At 33.4% G+C, this 21665-nt stretch overlaps 1 protein-coding gene and 1 pseudogene across 3 annotated transcripts; both read left to right on the top strand.

Annotated features, from left to right (window-relative positions):
• Nucleotides 1-2808: 2808 nt before the first annotated feature.
• LOC142617570 (F-box/kelch-repeat protein At3g06240-like) lies at nt 2809-7678 on the top strand (annotated as a pseudogene).
• Nucleotides 7679-15983: 8305 nt separating this feature from the next.
• On the top strand, nt 15984-20595 carry LOC142615472 (putative LRR receptor-like serine/threonine-protein kinase At3g47570). 3 transcript variants are annotated; one of them, XM_075788210.1, is made up of 3 exons: nt 15984-18778; nt 19133-19415; nt 20287-20595. In XM_075788210.1, the coding sequence occupies exons 1-3, from the start codon at nt 16090-16092 to the stop codon at nt 20339-20341; spliced, it is 3027 nt and encodes a 1008-aa protein (XP_075644325.1). In that variant the 5' UTR covers nt 15984-16089; the 3' UTR covers nt 20342-20595. The 3 variants fall into 3 exon arrangements, with proteins under 3 accessions (XP_075644325.1, XP_075644324.1, XP_075644327.1); XM_075788209.1 differs by having other exon boundaries at nt 18995-19415; XM_075788212.1 differs by lacking the exon at nt 20287-20595 and having other exon boundaries at nt 19188-19382.
• The last annotated feature ends 1070 nt before the right edge of the window (nt 20596-21665 follow it).

Genomic DNA, 21665 nt, shown 5'->3' with positions numbered 1-21665 from the left:
CATTGAGGGGCAACCTCAACCCCCCCCCCCCAAGAGGTAAGCCTCATAATTGCCAATGCCAAAACGGGGCTGACAACACCACTCATCACGCACAGCTACTCTAGGAGGCCTAACTTTCTCTCATCTATCTTGGAGGCAACCCCAATAGCACAACTATAGACCACTTCTTCCTTGTCTTGAGCAGAAGACGAAAGGGCACTTATGCCAGCCCTAGACCCAGACTTAGTCCTCGTCCTAAGGCTATCCTGAAATTCCTCTAAAGGAATCCCAGGAACACCTGACCTATACTCGTCTGTGGTGTTTCCCTCACTACTGCTATTGCTATCACCACTACTACTATCACTAGACCTACTAAAACTACTAGGGTCATGATACTCGTCTATAGCTTTGTCAACACTATTGCTAGACGAAGAAAGCTCTGCAGATATTTTTTGAGAAAGCTTAAAACCTGAGGACGAGGATATAGAAAATACTTGAGTTTAGATGAAGGGGAACTACGGATGCAAGAAACTTCTAGATGAGGCGCTAAGACGAGGATGTCAAAAAAGAAAATTTGAAAAAGTGCAAAGGGATGAGAGGAAATCCACTATTTATAGGCGTTGAAAAATGGTGTCTCGAATTACATGACCAATCAAGACACGTCACCTGGCATTTCCCTCGAGAAATTAAATCGACATGACAAATTGCCAATGAAGCTACGACACGTGGCACGCATACAACTAACATAAAGACGCGTCCAAAGCATGACATCGTTTTATATGCTTCCTAGACGACCCATAGACAAGAGGGCAACTGATGGGGGATAAACTCCAATAATCGTCCATGGAGGTCGTCCAGGGTAAGAGCTAGCAATCGAAGGCTGTAAGAAGCTCGTCCATGAAGCTCGTTCATGCAGGAAGATGTTTTGATGAGGTTTTGTGTGGTCAAGTTTCACAAGAACCCCATCATGTCGACCAGGGTCATCATGAGCCTCGTCCATGGAAGGGGTCGTCCATAAAGGAAGGACCTCCCTTAGATGCGAGGTACGCTCGGCTGGAAGTCCTCAGGACGAGGACCCCTGGACGAACCCTAGACACTTAGGAAAATTCTTGAGCGTGTAGTACAACTTCTTATTACACGCGTAACTTCCAATAACAGTTAGGTGAGAAATATGTAACTCCCAAGCAGTTATGGAAGTTATCTTTGAACCCTCACACCTCCTCAAATTCAGGGGAGGTTACAAGTTTGATAACTGTTCTTAGGACACTATATAAACATTCATTCAGACAAAACAAAAGTATGTTTTTACATTTCCCAAAAAGTTGGAACTTTAAAAATATAGAGAGAAAACTAACTTTGCCATCGGAGGGTTCTTGGCCGGTGGTCCTGGTCACATTTAATCACTTTTCTTTCTTTTTTCAGGCCATCGAGAGAGCAAGTAGTCATTTCAAGTCCGAAGCATCCAGCCTACTGATTTTCTTCGCATCATCAACACTAATCACACATTTTTTTGTCATTAGAAAAACTAGCATCTACACACATTCGTTGCATGTGCTCACCCTTAACGGCTCTGCTATTTTTTTAAAGGCACAAAACTTTTTTAAGTATACTAATTTAGGATTGTTGCATTTTTTAATCACCAAAATCATATGCAAAGGTGAAGCCAGGGGGGTCAAGAGAGGGCAATTACCCCTGACTCCTCCGAAACTTTCTTAGCTATAGGCATATGAGAAAAGCTTGCCCTCTCTGATTCATTAACATAGGAAAAAAAAAAAACAAAATAACACTCAGTAAAAGGAACCAAAAACTGACACAATCTTCCTCAAAAAATGAACATGGCACTGTAACAATGAGAGCAAGGAGTTACCTGACATGTCAAAGTCTTTTTTTATTTTATTTTATCAAGACACAGCAAAGTTAACAAGTCAAAAATAACTTTTAGCTTTGGCTTCTCCCACATTTTCACTTTCTCACTAATATATTGTTGAAGACTCATAATATTTTTTCCTTTTATTTTTTATTTAATTTATTTAAATTGTAAGAAACACAATATTTTTACAATAGTTGAGTTAATAAATTTTTACTGATTTACAATTGTATATTTGTTTTGTTATAAATATTTCTTAATAATTTCAAATTAATTTTGCCCTCGTACTAGAATTCTGCCTCTGCCACTAATCCTATGAGAGCGATGAGATTTAGCATTTTCTAATTACAAACGCATAAATCTCATCACACTCTTAAGAATTTTGGTGATTGGAAAATATAGTAATCCTAAACTAGCCTCATCACACACGCTTCGCGCGTGCGATGAGGATTTTTTTAGCCAAAAGAAAAAACTCTGTATTTTTATTATATATATATATAATTTTTATATGAAAATCTAATTTATAAGTGGATAAAGCAATTTAAAAATTAACATGAGAGTGGTCCTATTTTTTAGGCATTGTTTTAGTGGGAGTTAGAGTTGCATTTTTACCGAAGTGTCCTTTAGTTTTATCTCTACTTAAAGACATTTTTAAGCTTAAAAAATGATGAATCTAAACAAGAAAAACACCTTAAATAATAGTATAAATTATAATAGATACATATTATTATTTTTTTCCCAAAAAAACAAAAAAGTACTCAAAGGCTAGTAAAATATAAAATTATAAATGATGTATAGATGGCGGTATAAAAATAAATAAATAAATAAATGTGTACTGAGAGGGTTTTCTACTTTCACTGGCGGGAATCTTGCCCCTAATTTTTGTGATTAAAGTTAAAAAATCTTGGCGCTAATTTGTTTGATTATAACAAAGCAGAGCGGTGTAAAAAGGAAATAAAACAGAGACAGTCGAACCAAAGACTGAAATTGAAATTGGGTTACGGTTAGGGTTAGGAATGGCAGACTATCTCCCAGAGGAAGTAGTGCTGGAAATTCTGCCAAGACTACCCGTCAAATCCCTAATTCGATTCAGGTGCGTTTCCAAATCATGGAACTCTTTAATCACAACCTCTGCCTTCATCAATTCCCATCTCACTCGATCACTTCTCAAATCCTCCGACAAATTAATTGTTAGGCAGTGCGTTGATAGTCCCCATGTAGAGCACTACAAGTTAATTGACAATAACAATGACTCCTCATCTGATCAAATTCAACACATTGATTTCCCACTCACGAATCGTCGTATAAACCATTTCCTGTTAATCGGTTCCGCGAATGGCTTGTTCAGTCTTTTTGAACAAGATCGCTTTGTTCTTTGGAATCCCTCTATTAGAAAACTTATAACGCTTCCAAAGCCTTGCATTACTGTCAAGAAGTACGGCCGTGTTACATGTCGTTCAGCATTCGGGTTTGATCCGCGGACTAATGATTATAAGGTGGTGAGGATTGCATTTCAATGTAGAACTGATACCTCTGAAGAGGCCAAAATACCTCTTGTTGAGGTTTACTCTCTTAATGAGGGGTCTTGGAGAATAACAAGTGCTGGGGACTCTTTTTCACCCGGGATTAGTTTTGAAGATTGGGGGCAACCATCAGCTTCTTTAAATGGGGCTGTCCATTTTGTAGCGAAGGATAGGGACAATAAATGGTGTCCATTAGTTTCGTCATTTGACTTTGGGGGATGAGGTTTTTCGCGAGATGTCTGTGCCAAATGGTGCACTCACTAGGATTGATTATTTTCATACCTCAGTAATTGGGGGATCTCTTTCTCTATTATGTTATGATACTCATAAAAACACGGTCAACAAATGCTGTTCCATTTGGGTGATGAAAGAGTATGGCGTTGTTGATTCTTGGACTAAGCTGTTCACTGTTAATCTCAATGGAGGACTTTCAAGGGTATTAGGTCTCCAGAAGAATGGTAATATATTAGTGGAGGCAAAACTACCACATTATTGGGGCATCACTTCGTATGAGCCTAAGAGCGAACAAGTTAAGAATTTGGGAATTGGTGGGAGGCCATACTATTTTTGCGTTGATAATTATATGGAGAATCTAGTCGTAGTTGACAAACCGAATGATGCAGTTTCCAAAAGGGGAGTGAGCAGGAAGAGGAAATGCAGGTATAAGCTTGATTCAACTCAAAATTTCAGCATTTGCTTTCCTCAGTTGTATCTTATTCTTTGCATATACTAGATAGTGTACTGCTTTAGGATGTCAATTTGTTATCGACTTGCTATAAAGAGTGGTTTGAGCTGTTAAATGCAATTTTGTGCTTGTTGTTGATGATGAGCGTAAACATTTGCAAGCTGGAAAAAGTAAATATAAAAGAAAGACTGATGTTATTAGCTTTTTCTATATGCTGAACTTGTCACGGCTAATCCATATTCAATATCAAAATGTGTTTTACACTTACTGTTTCGTTAGACTTGCTTAGATTTTTCTGATATGATCAGCCATTGCCTTCTGATTTTGTGTTTTGTACCTGACATGTTATTTTGCACTGTTGTACATTCAACAAAGTATAAGATGAAACTATAAAAATAAAAAGAGATGAGCCAAACATTTAAAAGTTTTTAGAACCATGTAACTGTAGCTAGAGTCATGACATTTTGTTAGTGGATTGATTAAATGTATCACATTGTATTGAGTGTGGGAGTTGCATCGGGGTGGCCCCTAGTGACAGCCCCAAGTTTTGTTGCAAAGATGTAATAAATATGGGGTTTGCCCAAAAATAAGTATTGTGTTGTTTAGCTGAATAGATGATATAGAATTAGCTACAGCACTGCATTTATTTATTTTGGTTGTGTGTTGATATGTAAAAGATTATTTATCCACATTGGTAGTCTAGATAAATGTACTTTTGATTAGGGTGATCATTCCTCCTTTTGATAAATATTGCTTATTCCAACTTGCTAGTTTATTTTTTACCTTTTCAATGATTTCTTTCCTAACTGGTTGTGTCGTGAAGGACAAATCTGGAGTAATCCCAAATATACCGTAGGTAGAGTCACTACCCTAAAACTGAAAACCAAGCCTAGGTTCATTACACACTCCACTTCTCCTGTTGGTCCAAGCTCTGTTTTACTTAGATTAACCCTTAATTCTGAGACTGCTTCAAAACAGAGAAGGAAAACATCATATAGAGCCGAGTTGATCAGAATTTACGTCACAAAATTGTATCATGAGCAAACAAAAGGGGAAAGCTGTCCATAACCCCTTCATTTCCCCCCTCAACTTGAAATGCAGCTAAGTACCCACCCTTCACAGCATTGTGTAACATCCTATTATGTACTTCCAAAACCAAAATTAAAAGAAGCATGGAGAAAGGGTTTCATTGTCTTGGTCCTCTTGAACTATTAGAAAAGAAAAGTGTGTTTCTATTTACCATGGTTGACAACCGAATTGTCCAAATAGAAAACCAAATCCACTTCCTCCTTCACCAAAATTGAGTCCATCTAACAGATATATGAAATAGCCCTAGTTAAAATAATCACATATCATTTCAGTGTACAGTTTACAAATTACTCTAAAAACACTGCCATCGAGTTTGCTTTCAAAGACATTTATTTGAAATAAACAACAAATAAGGGATTTTCCAACCTTTAATGAAAGTATTTGGGTCTAACAGAAGACACCTAGCATTCACTTTTGGAATTTAAGTGACATAAGCATTAAAGATTTCTCAAACTTTTAGTCATTATAGAGCTCCATTTCCACAAAACCCACTCAAGCCTCTTCAGTAATAACCTTTTTTTTTGTTTCATTGTTTACTAACACTTAGTCTCTGGCCACAATCTTTGGTAGCCAAACTTTTCATGTTACTATTCTCTTAATTGTTACATTGCACAGGGTTTAAGTGATAGCATAGCGGTAGTGCCATCCTTTGTGGTGCCTGATATCTCTGGCTCAAACCTCACCTCCTTCCCCCTCCCCATTCCCCTCCCCCCCAAACTATAGATCTAGGCTCGAGATTACCCGATACACAGTTCTTATGGGCAAGGTTGTGTATCCGGGGTTTACTCAAGAGGGGTTGCTTGAAGAGTTTCCTTGATTTTAAAAAAGAAAAAAAGGAAAAAAATAAATAAAATTGCACTGCTTCTTGGTGCTTTTCTTAAAATTTTGGTCCCCAAAACAAAAGGTACGAAAGCCAATCCACCACTCTCTTTAATCCACATTTTTCTTTTTTCTTTTTTTATTGATTTCACATGGCTTTATTCCTAATATTGTTTATTGACATTATTTTGATTTTCCAAATCTTTATATGCTTTTCAGGTACCTTTTTTTCCCAGGTTTTCTTTCCTCTTTTATCAATTATTTTGGCTTGGTTTCATTGGGTTTTTGAGATTTATTAAGTTGATAGAGACGTGTGTTTATGTTAGTGTTTGGGATTTGGGGTTCTAGTTATTTTCTAGCAGGGTTTTGTATCTCTTTTTTTCTTTAGTAAAGCTTCTATTTGATGACTCTTCATGCCCGAAGGATTTAGAGGATTCTCTCTCTGACTTCACTTTTTTTCAGATAGAGGTCATTCACGCTTAAATTTGATTCTTCTTCATGCCCAAAACATTTGGAATGGGTAAAGTTATCCACCTCATTCCTTCCTATGTTTGTAATTTCGCAGCTTAATATGCAAGAAATTTGAAAATGTAGACATCTTCATAACTTCCTTTTTCTCTTGTTTAAATGATTGATTGTGTGGATTTTCTATAATGGGTTGCTTTCTAATTTGATATTTGTTGGTTTTACTAATTGTTCAAATCATTTTTTGTATTTCAACCATCCAAGCCTTTTAGTGTATTTATTGCTACCAAATTTCCAGGTTGACTTTAGATGAAGAGGAGAGAGTACGCCTGCTACAAAAGGCAATACAAGGAGAAGAGAGCTTGTGCCAGCTACTACAGCCAATACTACATCAACACGAAACAATACTACATCAACTAGAGACAATACTAATGACTCTACAAGAGGCAATGATACATGATGAGGGAGCATGTCAGCAACAAGAGGCATTGTTACGTCAACAAGAGACAATACTACAGCAGCGGATGGATAAAATAGCCACTTTAATATCAAAAGTGGAGAAAATGGATACTGTAAAATCAGAATTGGTCTTTATAATTCAAGAATTAAGGGGCCAGTTTATTACTTCGGTGTGCTTTTGTTATTAATATATTATATATTTTTTGATGTAAATGTATTACTTTATGCAGTATATAGAGTCAACTTATATTGTTAATTGGAGTTATTTATCTTATATTATAGGCTGAAGAAGAGACAATATTACAACAGAAGATGGAGAAAATGACCTCTTTAAAATCACAATTGGAGAGAATGGACACTATAAAATCAAAAGTGGTATTTTTGATTCAACAATTCCGGGGCCAGGTTATTACTTCATTGTGCTTTTGTTATAAATATATTTCATTTTTTAAATGTAAATGCATTACTTTATGCAGTATTTAGAGTTCTGTTATAATGTTGATTGGAGTTCTTTATCTTATTTTTTAGGCTGGGGACATGTCTAGTGGTGCTGGAGATCAAAGTTCAACACAAGTACAACAAGGATCCTCTTCTGCAGGTCAGGAAATGTGACCTTGCGGGGGGAATGAGATTTTTTCTTCATATTTTGTTATTATTGGGAAATTATGGTCTTGATTTGACACTCGTAAAATTTGTGATTGATATGAAAAGGTATTTTTTTTGTAAGTTTAGAAGGAGAAAAAAAGAAGTTTTCAATGAATTTAGTAAATTATGCGTTATGAGAGGATATTATTTTAGATAGGTTTCTTGAAAGGTGATGTGTTTCTTGAAAAATTGATAAGAAGCATGGGTTTTTTCATGAATAATGGATATCAACTGTAAAGGAACGTGTCTCTATTGCTACTTATTTTTGTTAAATGGAGAACCTGAGCATCCGCCACCACGGATAAGTACATAGAAATCCATGATATCTTCAGACAATATAAAGAGGCCTCAGGTAATATATAGTAATCTGTGAGAAGAAAATATATATTTTTAAGTGTAAATATATTAGTTGAGAGTCAGGATGTAATCATAACCTTGCTAGGTGTTTGAGAGCACTGAATCAATATGAAAAACACCTCTTACTACCCTCATTGAATTTGAAGATAAAAATTTAAAAAGTAAAAAAGCGTTTGTTTGTTTGTTTGTTTTTTTTTTTTTTTAATATATTTTTATCTTCAAATTCAATGAGGGTAGTAAGAGGTAAAAAAGTGTTTGTTGAAATACAAGAAAGGGTAACGAAGAAGCTTTAAAAGTGGAAAGAGAAGCTACTCTTTCAAGCCAAGAAAGAGATACTAATCAAGATAGTGGCCTTTGTCATTTTCCATACCCTATGAGTTGTTTCAGTTTTAGGCTCTCAGAGGAATTATGCAAGACTTGATTTCTAAGATGTGAAAATTCTAGTGGATTCATATGGACAGAGAAAGGAAAATGCACTAGTTTAGATGGGACAAAATGTGGGCACCCAAGTCACAAGCGGGAATTGGATTTAAAGCACTTCGTGAGTTTAATTTAGCTTTACTAGCAAATAGGGTGGCAGTTTTAATGAGTGATAGCCGTTCACTTCTTTATAGAGTAAATAAAGCTAGATATTTTCTAACAAGCAAATTTATGGAGGCGAATATGAATGGAGCTAGTTCATATGCTTGGAGAATTATCTTTGGGGCCCCGAATGGTGCTCAGTATAGGTATGAGATGGGTGATGGAAGGAAAGTGAGGAGTGACAAATAGCTCCCCACCCCAATGCCTTATATGCTAGTCTCACCAATAAAGGTCCACCCCGAAGCTGTAGTGAGCTCACTGATTGATCATAGATGAACATAGCAGCAGAGTAGAATCGAAGATTGATAGACTACATCTTCATGCCACATTGACATAGATGAAAAGCAATAAAGGAAATTCCATTGAGCTATAGGTTACCTGAAGCTAAATAGATTTGGATGATGACTCTAAGTGGTAGCTACATAATCAAAGTGTGTATTCTATGTTGATAAAGGAGAAGGAATGCAGAAGCTAGAGGGGGGCATAAGTGGACACAAGAACAAGAAGTTACGCATGGAAGAAGTAAGTGTAAACTCTTCAGATCGGTTAGAGCTCTTTGTCATAATAGCTTGGATAATCTAGAAGCATGAAAATGAGTTGCAAGGGGCAAGAAAAGAAAAAATATTCTTTCACACTAGTTCAGATCCATTATTTCACACATCCGTAATTGATTTAAAAACCACTCTTTAACATATCAAGCGGATGTGAACAAAGAGATGTGGAATAATGGATGTGTGAGAATCAAAACCTGACAAATGAAACCCCAAGTCAATGAAAAGTTAAGCAGGAATAACAAACAAACACAATGTGGGAAGCTCCATTGGAAATGGAGTCTATGGGGCCAACTTTGATGGGCCATCTTCAAAGATGAAAACAAAGCTGGCTTTGGGGTGATTATTCGAAACAGTGAAGGCTAAATGATTGTAGCTCTTAGTGAAAGGCACACCAATGTGGAAGATGCAAAAGCAGTGGAGGCTATGGCAGCAGGAAGAGAGCAATGCTCTGATCTTTGCGAAAGAAATAGGTGTATCAGGGATTGTCCTGGAAGAGAATTGAAAACCATAACAGTGGCTCTTAACAAAACGGGAAGATCACTCAAAGGGACTAGTTATAGACGATATTAATGAGGAGATGAAGTGCTTCAAGTGGTCATATAGACATACACGAAAGAAGGGAAACAACATAGCCCATGCACTTGCACATGGAGTGGAGCAAGAGTCGGTGAGGTTAGAAACTATTTTAGATTGTTTTATCAAATAATAATGCTTCATACAAAACTTCTATTATAACATTTTTCACAATTTATTGATGTGGATGATATATTGATATTTTTTCATAATTTATATTGAATAAAATGAAATCTGACTTGTAATTTCTAGTTTTTCTTATTAGCATGGGTTTGGTTTCACAATAAAAGTGGTTTTAGTGCTAGACCAAGGTGAAAGTGATGTTCAAATCACAACAAACTATAACAAAATTTCCTTTTAAAAAAATCAACAATTGTGAAAATAAAGTTGCAAAAAGCATAAATTCACAAAAAATTTCACAATTGCTGAAGTGATAAGGTGATAAAGTGATGTTAGTCACGAATCCATATGAGAACTATAAAAAATTCACCAACTCAACTGCTATGAAAAATACTATGAAAATTATCATACCTGTAACATTATTAAATAAGTAGTGGAAAATATTATTTCTCTCTTGAAAAGGGATAAAAGACAACATGTAAGGACTATAGATGCAATGATTATCACCTATTCTATTCTAGATTTTTGGGGAAAATGACATTTTACTACCCTAAACTATATTCTTAATTACACTTTGCATCCTAAACTTTTTGAATGCACGGTTTGCACTCTAAACTATGATTCTTGTTACACTTTGCACCTTGACATTAATATTATTGTTAACTTGGATGGAAAAGTATGACATTACGCTAAAAGACTTAATTGACCTCTTCCCAATGCTTTAAAAACAAAAAATAAGTTACACTTTATCACTCTAAATTAAACTTATGATTACACTTTACACCATAAATTTTGGATTTCCATTCAAGTTAACAGCAAGCTTAACGTCGGGAGCAAAGTGTAACAAATGTTATAATTTAGGGTGCAAAACGTGCATATGAAAAGTTTATAGTGCAAAGTGTAATATGGACTATAATTTAGGGAGTTAAAAATGTAATTTCTCCAGATTTTTGCCTTGAGGAAGTGGAAAATGAAGGCTCTAATTCCTTTCTTTAGTAATTTGTTCTTTTTCTTGTTTAATAAATTATACTATAAGGGCATTCACACCAACTTATGTAAAAATTGTTGTTTATTTTATGAAAAAAACTGTCTTTTTATTTTAGTTAATCATTTCTCAAAATACTCACACTTGATTATCTATTTCATGCTCTGTTTTACACACTATGCATGATTCAGTTTCTTTCTTCACCCTTGAGAAACACAAAGAAATAATAAATAAAAAAAATTGGAAGTTGAATAGAAATATATAAAAAAAAAAAAAAAATCGTGTTGCATAAGCAATAGTGACTTGTATATTTCATTTCTGAGAGAGAGAGAGAGAGAGAGAGAGAATTGGACCAAAATGGTTACACATAAAATATCTTAAGCTAAAGCTTATCATTCATTATTCCTACAGTTATGTTGAGCCTAGCCGACACCAACGATCATATCAACTTTTTCTTTCCATCCATTATATATATAAGTTTTCAAGATAAGGTTGAAGAGCCCAATTCCACTCCTACTTGGAGAAACACATGTCATTTTCATCACCTTCAACAACAAAGATAACATACAACCATTTCCGTCCAGTTTGGTCCTATACAATTCATTACTCCAATTTGTTTCAATTCTTCAATACATATCTCAATCTATGACTTTTAGCTCGCCTCTATAAATAATTCTTTCTAATGACAGCAAAATTCCTACCAACTCCCACCATAAATTCAACATAGTTAGGCGTGACCTTGAAATTTGAGGTTTAAACAAAAAGTATGGAATCCAAAGTAAAAATGTTTCTTCTTCTTTTTCCCTAGGATATCTTAAGAAAACACCTCTTCTATTGACACACATTTGTTCACACTTTAATGATTTACATATTTGTAAATGTGTGATTGGACCATATCATTTATATACAAGCCCACCACTAATATTTACTAAAAAAGAAAACCTATTTTTCCCTTGTCATGTATCTAAATTATGTCAAAGTGTGTGGGTCCGAGATTTTTTGCTCAAGAAAATCTTAATCATTTTAAGGTAGAGACTATTATTATTATTATTATTATTATATGTAACCAAAGTGGAAACAATATTAATTAGTGGATGACTAATGTTAGGAGAATATTTTTCACAACTCCACGCCTACCCAAAGTTGAAGCTCCCATGCAAGAACTGTATGCATACTATCCTTAAAGATTGCAATGTTAGGTTTTAAAGATTTAGAATTAAATGTTTAGAGTCCTAATTTGTATATGTTGGCAAACCGAAGACAAAAACATGTCTAGAATAAGTGTTAGACATTGCTCAAAGTATTTTATGTCAAGTCTCAAAAATATTCAAGCTGCAGGAAAAAGAATTAAATTTCAGTGAAGCTCGATTAATCGAAGATTAGGCTTGACCGATCGAAAATCACAAAAAAATAATTTCTACAGAATTTAAATTAGGCCCAAGCCCACAAAAACGTTTAGGGTTTCAATCCAACATTCCTAAGTATAAAATGAAAACTCCAACTATGTTTTGAAGACTCTTGGAAGATTTGTGAGTTACTCTCGTGAGATCTGAGAGGTTCTATACCTTCTAAATCTACAAGTGTCATATTTATTTTTCTTTTATTCCACATATTTTTCTTCACTGATTTGGTCATATTTATTTTTTTCCACCTTTTAGTTTTTACCTTATCCCCTCAGCTAGCTATTTATTTCTTCCCATTTTCCCCCAATTTATCACGCTCGTCCCCATCACTTGGCACTATGATGTAAACCCCTGCTCTCAAATCTCTTTCTTCATAATAACCTTTCATGTTTAATGCAGGAAAACTTAGCAAGGACCATTGAAATTTTGGTGGCAAAGATTTCAAATTCAAACATATCTAGATCATCCTCTCTGCATCCGTGAGACAGTGACATTGACAATAACTCCCCACCTAGCGTATTATTATCCTTACGACATGACAAAGAAGACCTGTCTTGCTATACCAACTCCCCTACAGATTTACAAAAATATCTTGATTAGATGAAAAATGCGTAAGGATGAAGGCAGAGGACTAAACTTATGGCTACAAACCAGCTCTGGATTTTTAGAAAGTTGAGGACCATTAGACCAACTGGGTACGCTTGAGTAGTTTAGCCGCAGAAATGAGACTACGTTCACAGCTTTGCTTTCATGCCCGACTCCATTATTCAAAAATGATAAAAATAACTAATGAGTATTTTGACCTAATAATAAAAAGTAATTATCATAGAATGAACACCAAACACTATAAATTCGAAATATTATCTATAAAAACAAAATATGATAGTAAAAATCGTTGTAACAAGAGCAACTTGATAGTTGACAGTTGATACAGTTTGAGGTTCAACGTGATAATTTTAAGTGACACTTTTCTTATTTAAATATCCATTAGATAGTTTTTATTTATAATATTTATAAAATATAAATTTTTGGCTAAAAATATTGTTTTCATCTCTAAAGTTTGCATTCATTTTTTGTCCATAAAATTTTAAAAAATTCGATTTTCACATCTAAATTAATTAAAATTTTACACTTTTTCACTTAATTTTTTTTTTATCTCTTAACTATTGAAAAAAAAATTATGCTCCTTCAATTTTCAATATTTAATGATAAAAATGAATTTCATGTAAAATTCAAATATTAAGAAAATATTTTAATAAAAAATAATATTATAAAATTTTTAAATATTATTTAAATGATATTTTATTAAAAACCTTTATTTGAATGATATTAAATATGAAAAATCTCATTTTAAATTGTAAAGATATTCAAAAATAATAAAACTTACTATAATAACAAGTTGAGAAAAAATTTGTATCCCTACATTTCCTATAAAAATATTTAAAGAAAACTCTCATAAACTCATCAATCAACATGTCTTAGATCATAAAATTTGTGACAATTTTTTCTTTCGATAGGTTGACATTAAATATATATCTATCTTTTGCATGCCGTATTAACTCTGCAGTTCATAGTCTACCCCCACCATGCGACTTTTACAAAAGCTAGTGGTCCATTTTAATTTAATTTTAATGTTGAAAGGCACCAGCACTTTTAGATGACGGTAGTTGTGACAGTTGTAATGCCTAATATCATCTTGTTATTTTCACTCTGAAATCGTGTTTGGTTAGAGCTAGAATAAGGCAATCAATTTTGAATCTTTAACCCTCCTTGTCTTTTTCAAAATTGCTCCCTCTCCCTCTATTTTATTTTTAAAATTTCTAAATAATGAGTGAATATTTGAGGTAATGGCCCTCCTCAATTTTTTTTTTCAAGTATAAATGCTCATTAAGTGTTAGTGTATCATTTTTTTTCTTTTATTATTCATTATTTTGCAACATATATATCTCAATAATTTTAGGAACATTCAAAATATATTTTTATAAAAATATTATAACTTTATTATATGGAGTTGACAAACTAAAATGTCACAAATTACAAAAAATCAGTTTAAATATTCATTCATAACGTGATTGAAACCCACCAATTATATTCATTTTCATATCAAGGAACTTTTTTTAAAGGTAATTCAAATATTCATTTATAATGTGATTGAAGTCTACAAATTATATTCATTTTCATATTAATTTTTTTTAAGAAGAAAACCCACACTCACATAAAAGCGAGGGAAATGTGATTTCACATAAAGTCACGCCACAAATTCTACTAAAAAGTCTTGGTAACTTCATACAACACATTCTTTTAAGCAACGTGGGAGAAACAAACTTACGCACAACTATCTTTGGTTATATATATATATATCCTTAATAAAAGGTACTTTTCTTCCAAAAACAATCTCATTTTCATTTGCATTAATTTAGAGAGTTTTGGGGTGTATGAATACAATAATATTTTTTCTTTCCACTATATAGAAAGAGAAGATGTTATGGGTTTTATGGTTAAACGTTTGGAACATGTTCTTTGTTATCTATTATAAAAAGAATAATTTGTCATTTAGTTTTTGTTATTGTTATTATTTTTTATATTATATAGTATATGTTGAGATGTATAAAAATAACATTTATTATTTAGTTTATCTTTGACCAACAGTTTGCCGCAAAAATGAGAATATATATATATATATATATATATATATATAATTGAATTAATAAAATGAGAACATTTACACCGTTAATTCTTTCATGCTGGGTTCCATTAAAAAATGATAGTAATAACTATTGTAACAAATAGTAGCGACTTGATACCAATTTGGGATATTTGCATTCATCCCCTCTCTTGAGGTTTGGGGAAATGATGACACATATTTTATTTTGGATTGATATGCTATTATTTTTTAAAAATTTGTTTTGCAAATAATATTGGCAACTTATTTATATTGATTTATGTAAAACCAAAAGGAAAAAAGAAGAAGAAAGTAATTAGTAGAAATGTGTTGTGGCAAACAATTTTTTTTTTTTTTTTGGATTGGAATACCGTGTTATGGTAAAATTAATATACGATAATAATATTAATAATAATAATGGTCTATTGTAATTTACCACAATTATAAGAGCTAAAAAATGCTGACAAAAAAATAAAATGATGTATTGTAATTTGTCACTATTAAGTATTAATAATTTCAATATCCACCCTTAACTAATACAAATGACACCATGAAAGTACCCTGGTGGTGGAGTACTTATTGTGTTGGGACGTGACATAAACTTTGAAGTCTCATATTTATTTCACCACACCATAGGTTTATGAAATTTTCAAGGTGTCTCATAAATATGGAATATGAAATACTCTAATTTAAAGCCAGGACAATACTTCCATATATATATATATATATATATATATATATATAACAAAATGGTGAAGGTGTGAGTCTAGATACAAATTCAAAAATAAAAATAAAAAAACAAACAAAATAAAATAAAATTTTCATTAAATTGATAAAAATAAGAATCGGCTGCAAAGTTTTCATTATAAAAAGCTGGGTTTTACCGGTGTATGCCCTTAAAAGTTAGACAAAAATTGCTATGTTTGAATCTAAATGCAAACTTTACAATTGTGCAAAGTTAAAAACCTTATAGCTTAGCTGGCGTTTGGTGATATTTCTAACTAAGAAATCTCACTCTCCCACCATCCAAAAAAAAAAAAAAAAAATTGGGGAAAGTGTCCTTTACACTTTTTTCAATATGCTTCCTGAATATTACCCTCTAGTTATTCTTGCAATTTTGGAGTGGGTCCGAACACTGAAATTCTTGCACCAATTTTCTCCTTGCCCGTGCTATATATTTGCTTGTTCTTAAGGTGCTACACAGCCAAATCAGCCCTCTCTCTGGACTACATACACAGTTGCTTGTTTGTAAACTAATCTTTTTCCTTCAAAATATAATCACCAGAACGTTTAGCTAAACTAAGTTCCTTCAAAGATAGTGCATGGGGCTTTTGCAAATGAGTTCAGCTCCATCTTCATCTTTTTCCATGCACGCTTTTGTTCTTCTTTGGTGCCTGGGCATATTTGTCACCTCAGTGGTCAGCGGGAATAATGAGACGGACCGTTTGGCACTGCTTGAGTTCAAAGCCAAGATAATCCATGATCCTTTTAGGGTTATGAGCTCTTGGAATGACAGCATCCACTTTTGTCAATGGCAAGGGGTTACATGTGGCCGCCGACACCAAAGGGTCACCGTATTGAACTTGCAATCTCTAGAACTGGTAGGCTCTATATCTCCATATGTTGGGAATTTAAGTTTTTTAAGGAATCTAAGCCTAAAAAACAACACACTTCATAAAGAAATCCCTCCAGAAATTGGTCGTTTGACTAGATTGCAAGTCTTAGAACTGCAAAATAACACAATACAGGGGGAAATTCCGAGCAATCTATCTGGTTGCAACAACCTTGTCGCCCTTCATTTTGGTTATAACCAATTGGTAGGAGAAATTCCTACTACGCTTACCTCCTTGACAAAACTCCAACTCTTTTCTATTAATATGAATAATCTTACAGGAACTGTCTCACCTTTTTTCGGGAACTTATCATTTTTAAAATCTTTTTCTGCATATTATAATAATTTGGGTGGGAGTATCCCTAATTCTTTTGGTCAATTGATGAAACTTTCAGCTATTAGTGTGGAGGTTAATAGGTTTTCTGGAACCATTCCTCGCTCAATGTACAATCTCTCTTCTTTATTGACTTTTGCTGTAGCTGGAAATCAAATCCAGGGGTCTCTTCCATTCGACGTTGGTATCACTCTACCAAATATTGAAGTATTTATCTTTGCTGCCAACCAATTTACTGGATCTATCCCTGTTTCAATATCTAATGCCACAAATCTAGATAGATTTGAAATGGGAATTAATGAACTAAGTGGAAAAGTTCCTTCTTTGGAGAAGCTAAATAGATTGACATTTTTAAGCCTTTTCCTCAACCATCTTGGAAGTGGGGAAACAGATGACTTGAATTTTCTCTGTTCTTTGACAAATACTACTTATCTCACCTTTTTGGAAATAAATAGCAACAACTTTAGGGGGAAGTTGCCTAAATGCATTGGCAACTTCTCAACTATTCTTTCCGCTTTTTATCTAGACAATAATAAAATATCAGAAAACATTCCTGCTGAGATAGGAAATCTAATCAACTTGGAGGACTTGCGGACTTGGAACAATAAATTATCAGGTAATATTCCCTTTGAAATTGGAATTCTTCATAAGTTACAATATTTAGATTTATCCCAAAACAAATTTTCTGGAAACATTCCATCCTCCCTTGGAAATTTAACAGCTCTGATAATTTTGAATTTAAGAAATAATAACCTTCAAGGCAGCATCCCTTTAAGTCTAGGTCAGTGCCAAAATTTGCTAAGATTTGATCTTAATAATAACAATCTTAGTGGTACCATAGCCTCGGAAGTTATTGCTCTCTCAGTCTCCCTCATTATTCTAGACTTGAAAGCCAACCAATTGACAGGTGTCCTTCCCATAGAAGTAGGAAATTTAAAAAATTTAGAACAATTAGACATTTCTGAAAACATGATGTTTGGTACAATCCCAACAACTCTTGGAAGTTGTGTGACGCTAGAATTTCTAGCCATGAGAAGAAACTTCTTCCAAGGAGTCATTCCTTCATCTTTGGAATTATTGAGAGGTATTAAAGTTCTAGATGTATCGAACAATAATTTGTCTGGTAATATTCCAAAATTTTTGGAGTTTTGGGATTTGCAAATATTGAATCTCTCTTACAACCAGTTTGAGGGTGAGGTACCAACAAAGGGAGTTTTCAAAAACGTGAGTGCAACTTTGCTTAAGGCAAATGGTAAACTCTGTGGAGGCATACCTGAGTTTCAACTTCCTAAATGCAAATACTTAAATTCCAAGAAGAGGAAGATGACTCTTACCTTGAAGATAATAATCTCAACAGCTTCTGGGCTTTTTGGAGTAACTTTGATTTTGTTGCTTCTATTTCTTTATTCTTTACTAAAGAAAAGGAATGGAAGTACCTCAAGTGATTCAAATTTGAATGTATCTTACCAAAGTCTCCTAAATGCAACCAATGGATTCTCTTCTACTAATTTAATTGGTGTGGGTAGCTTTGGGTCCGTTTATAAAGGAATTCTTGATCAAGGTAGACATACGGTTGCCATCAAGGTGCTTAACCTTTTGCGTCATGGAGCTTCCAAAAGTTTCGTGGCCGAGTGTGAAATTCTAAGAAACATCAGACATCGAAATCTTGTAAAGGTACTCACAACATGTTCCGGTATTGATTATCAAGGTCGTGATTTTAAAGCTTTGGTATATGAGTTCTTAGGAAATGGCAACCTAGATGAGTGGTTACATCCAACTCCAAGAACAAATGAGGCTCTTGAGGAACCAAGGAAGTTGAGTCCTCTCCAAAGACTGAATATCGCCATTGATGTTGCTAGTGCATTGGATTATCTTCATTATCATTGCCAGACACCAATTGTTCATTGTGACCTCAAGCCAAGCAATATTCTTCTCGATGATGAAATGGTTGGACATGTAGGTGACTTTGGCGTGGCAAAATTCCTTCATGATGCTACCCAGGATTGTTCTACTAATCAATCAAGTTCCATTGGGGTTAGAGGAACAATTGGTTATACTCCTCCAGGTATATATTTAATTCTTAAGTTTTTTTTCCCTTCTCTCCCATGGTTCCTTACTATTATTTCAAGCATGAAAAGAAAGTTTTAGTAAGGATGTATTATATCTGGAAAATAGAATATGGTATAATCTTTAAAAGTTGTTAGATTTTTTTCTTTCCCCACTTTTAATTGTATGAAAACATGCCTATATTATAATTTTTTTTTTCTTTTTGCAATTGCAGAGTATGGTATGGGAAATGAAGTTTCAATATATGGTGATGTCTATAATTATAGCATATTATTATTAGAGATGTTCACAGGAAAAAGGCCAACTGATAGTATTTACCAAGATAATTTAAACCTTCATGACTTTGTTAAAGCAGCTTTGCCCGAACATATCATTGACATTGTAGATCCTTTTCTTCTTTGGGAAAGACAAGAGGAAGAGACAAGGAATGACACTCGAAATGAGGATCCAAATGGAAGTTTCAACATTCAAGAATGCTTGATTTCGATACTTGAAATTGGAGTTGCTTGTTCCACACAATATCCAAGAGAAAGAATGAATATCAATGTTGTTGCAGTTGAGCTGCATAAAATTCGACAAAACATTCTTAAAACTAGCATACACAACGCAACGCAACGCGCGACTTCAAGCTACAGGTAAATTTTGTTTTCTCATTGGGATATAGAATTTGGTAATGTATCCACCCAGACCACATGATATAACTTAACGAGGCAACTCCAAATGTTTATGGGAAGATGGGGATAAGGAATCATATAGTGATCGATTAGAATTTAGAAGGCCACGTTCTTTCATATTAGTGCTTTTTTTTTTTCTCCTAGCAAAACTGAGAAGAATGAAGCCACTTAAAAATTGATATGGTCATTCAGCTATACATACTACATAGGATTAGGAATGAGCCCAATTAATACCTAAATGTGTCTTTTGTCCTTTAAATATATAGCTTGTTTAAAAAAATTTCAAGAACAAAAAAATCCAAAGCGGCCTAAATTGCTTTGTCATTTGGGTGATTTCCACTATTGGAACGAGGGAGATCACAAAGTTAACTAATTTGTTGAACAATGATCTTTTTCTCAAAAGAAAAATAAAATAAATTAATTTCTTGCTTTTTTTTTTATAGAACTTATGGCACCCACTCTATAATGATTAGAAAATAAACTTTATCAGTTGAGCTAACTAAAATCCACATCTTGCTTGTTTATAATTCTAAATCTTTTTTTTAACGTGTTAATTCTAAATCTCCTAAATAAATGGATTGCCAATTCCATAAATATAAAATGAGTTGAGATTTGATATAATTGCACGAATTTGTTTTCTTGTACCATGAATTTTCTTAAGGTAAAATAAAAGTTAATATTTAATTTACAAATTAAGTTGTAGGTAATGAGTTAATAATTATCTTCTTCTTTTTTTTCCTTTTTTTTTACTGATTGGAAAGACCTCACTCACCACATCATCATTATTTGAAATCCAAAGCTTATTACTATATTGGAATTTATCTTCTTTCAGCGGAGATGCACAGGTGCACATGGCTGATGACTTATCATGGAGGTTGCCATCATAGTTTGCCAAGTTTATGATTTGTAACATTGGATTCGGAGCAAATAATTTGTAGCACCCTAGTTTTTTAATTCAGCACTTTTTTTTTTCTTGTATCAAGTTAGTGTCCCCAGTAATATATTGTAAGTCATTCTCAGTCTCCACAACTAACTGGGTCTGTTGCTGCTTTGTTTTTTTTTTTTTGAGAATCAACTGGGTCTGTTGGTGATGAATGTTATAAATTATGATGTTATAGTTTATAAATTATATAATAAAGTTTCTCCCTGCTGCCCAAAATCCACATGCTCCATCCGATTTTGAATAAAATTGATAACAAAACTCTGCAAAATAAAATTGATAACAGGCTGCCAGGACAGAAAATTTCAATTAGATAATCTCAGCTTTTGAAACGTTGCATATGACCTAATGTAGATTAAAAAGTTGCACAGGCCAAATTAACAACTCACGAAAATTTTGAGGGACTAAATTGTATTTTAACAAAATTTTGAGAGACAATTCTTTTTCAATACATATACCCATTACACAATATTCTTTTTCAATGCTTGGTGTGTTATGTACTCTAGACAATTTTTATTATGCATAGTCATAAAAAAAAATGACATTCTTTAATTCATTACCTACAACTTAGTAATTTTAGTATCAATATTTTTTTTTTTAACCTTTTAAGGCTAATCTGTGTGGGAATATGAAGTCCCATCTCATTCAATTATTATGGAATTGGCAATCTATTTACTTGAAAGATATTTAGAATATAAAAAAGCAATGTTTCTACAATAGATTATTTGACTTAGTAGTCTTTACATGTCTGTGTCAGAAATTCATTACATCTAGCAATAATTTAAGTTTATGTCAATAATGAGACCTCTGTCTACAGTAATAGAATATAAGCCAATTCCTTGTGATCACGATCAATCCGGTAGTGGAGATCAACCAAATGAAAATGAATTTTTGGTCCATTTTGGATTATATATATATATATATATATATATATATATATATATATATATATATATATATGTTTAGCAGAATGACTGGGCTTGTAAGGACTTGATTTGGTTCCCAAGCCTAAAGGAAAAAGGATTTAGGCCCAAAAAGCCCAATATAATGAATTTGTAAAGAGTGGATTGGAAAACTAGGCTTTAATGAATCAGAAGATAACTATAGTGAGCCCAGATGAAAAGAAAACATGAATGTGATTGTTTTGCACGAAGTAAATCGTCCAAGGTGACTAAATCTTTTATATATATAAGACCAAATCTTCTTTTGATTTGAATTACAAGTCCTGTTCCTTATACTATAGTATTTTTTCCTCTCTTTTTCGATCCTCC

The sequence above is a fragment of the Castanea sativa genome, chromosome 11, assembly GCF_040712315.1.
Source record: "Castanea sativa cultivar Marrone di Chiusa Pesio chromosome 11, ASM4071231v1".
NCBI lineage: Eukaryota > Viridiplantae > Streptophyta > Magnoliopsida > Fagales > Fagaceae > Castanea > Castanea sativa.
This window is presented reverse-complemented; position numbering and strand designations above follow the sequence as displayed.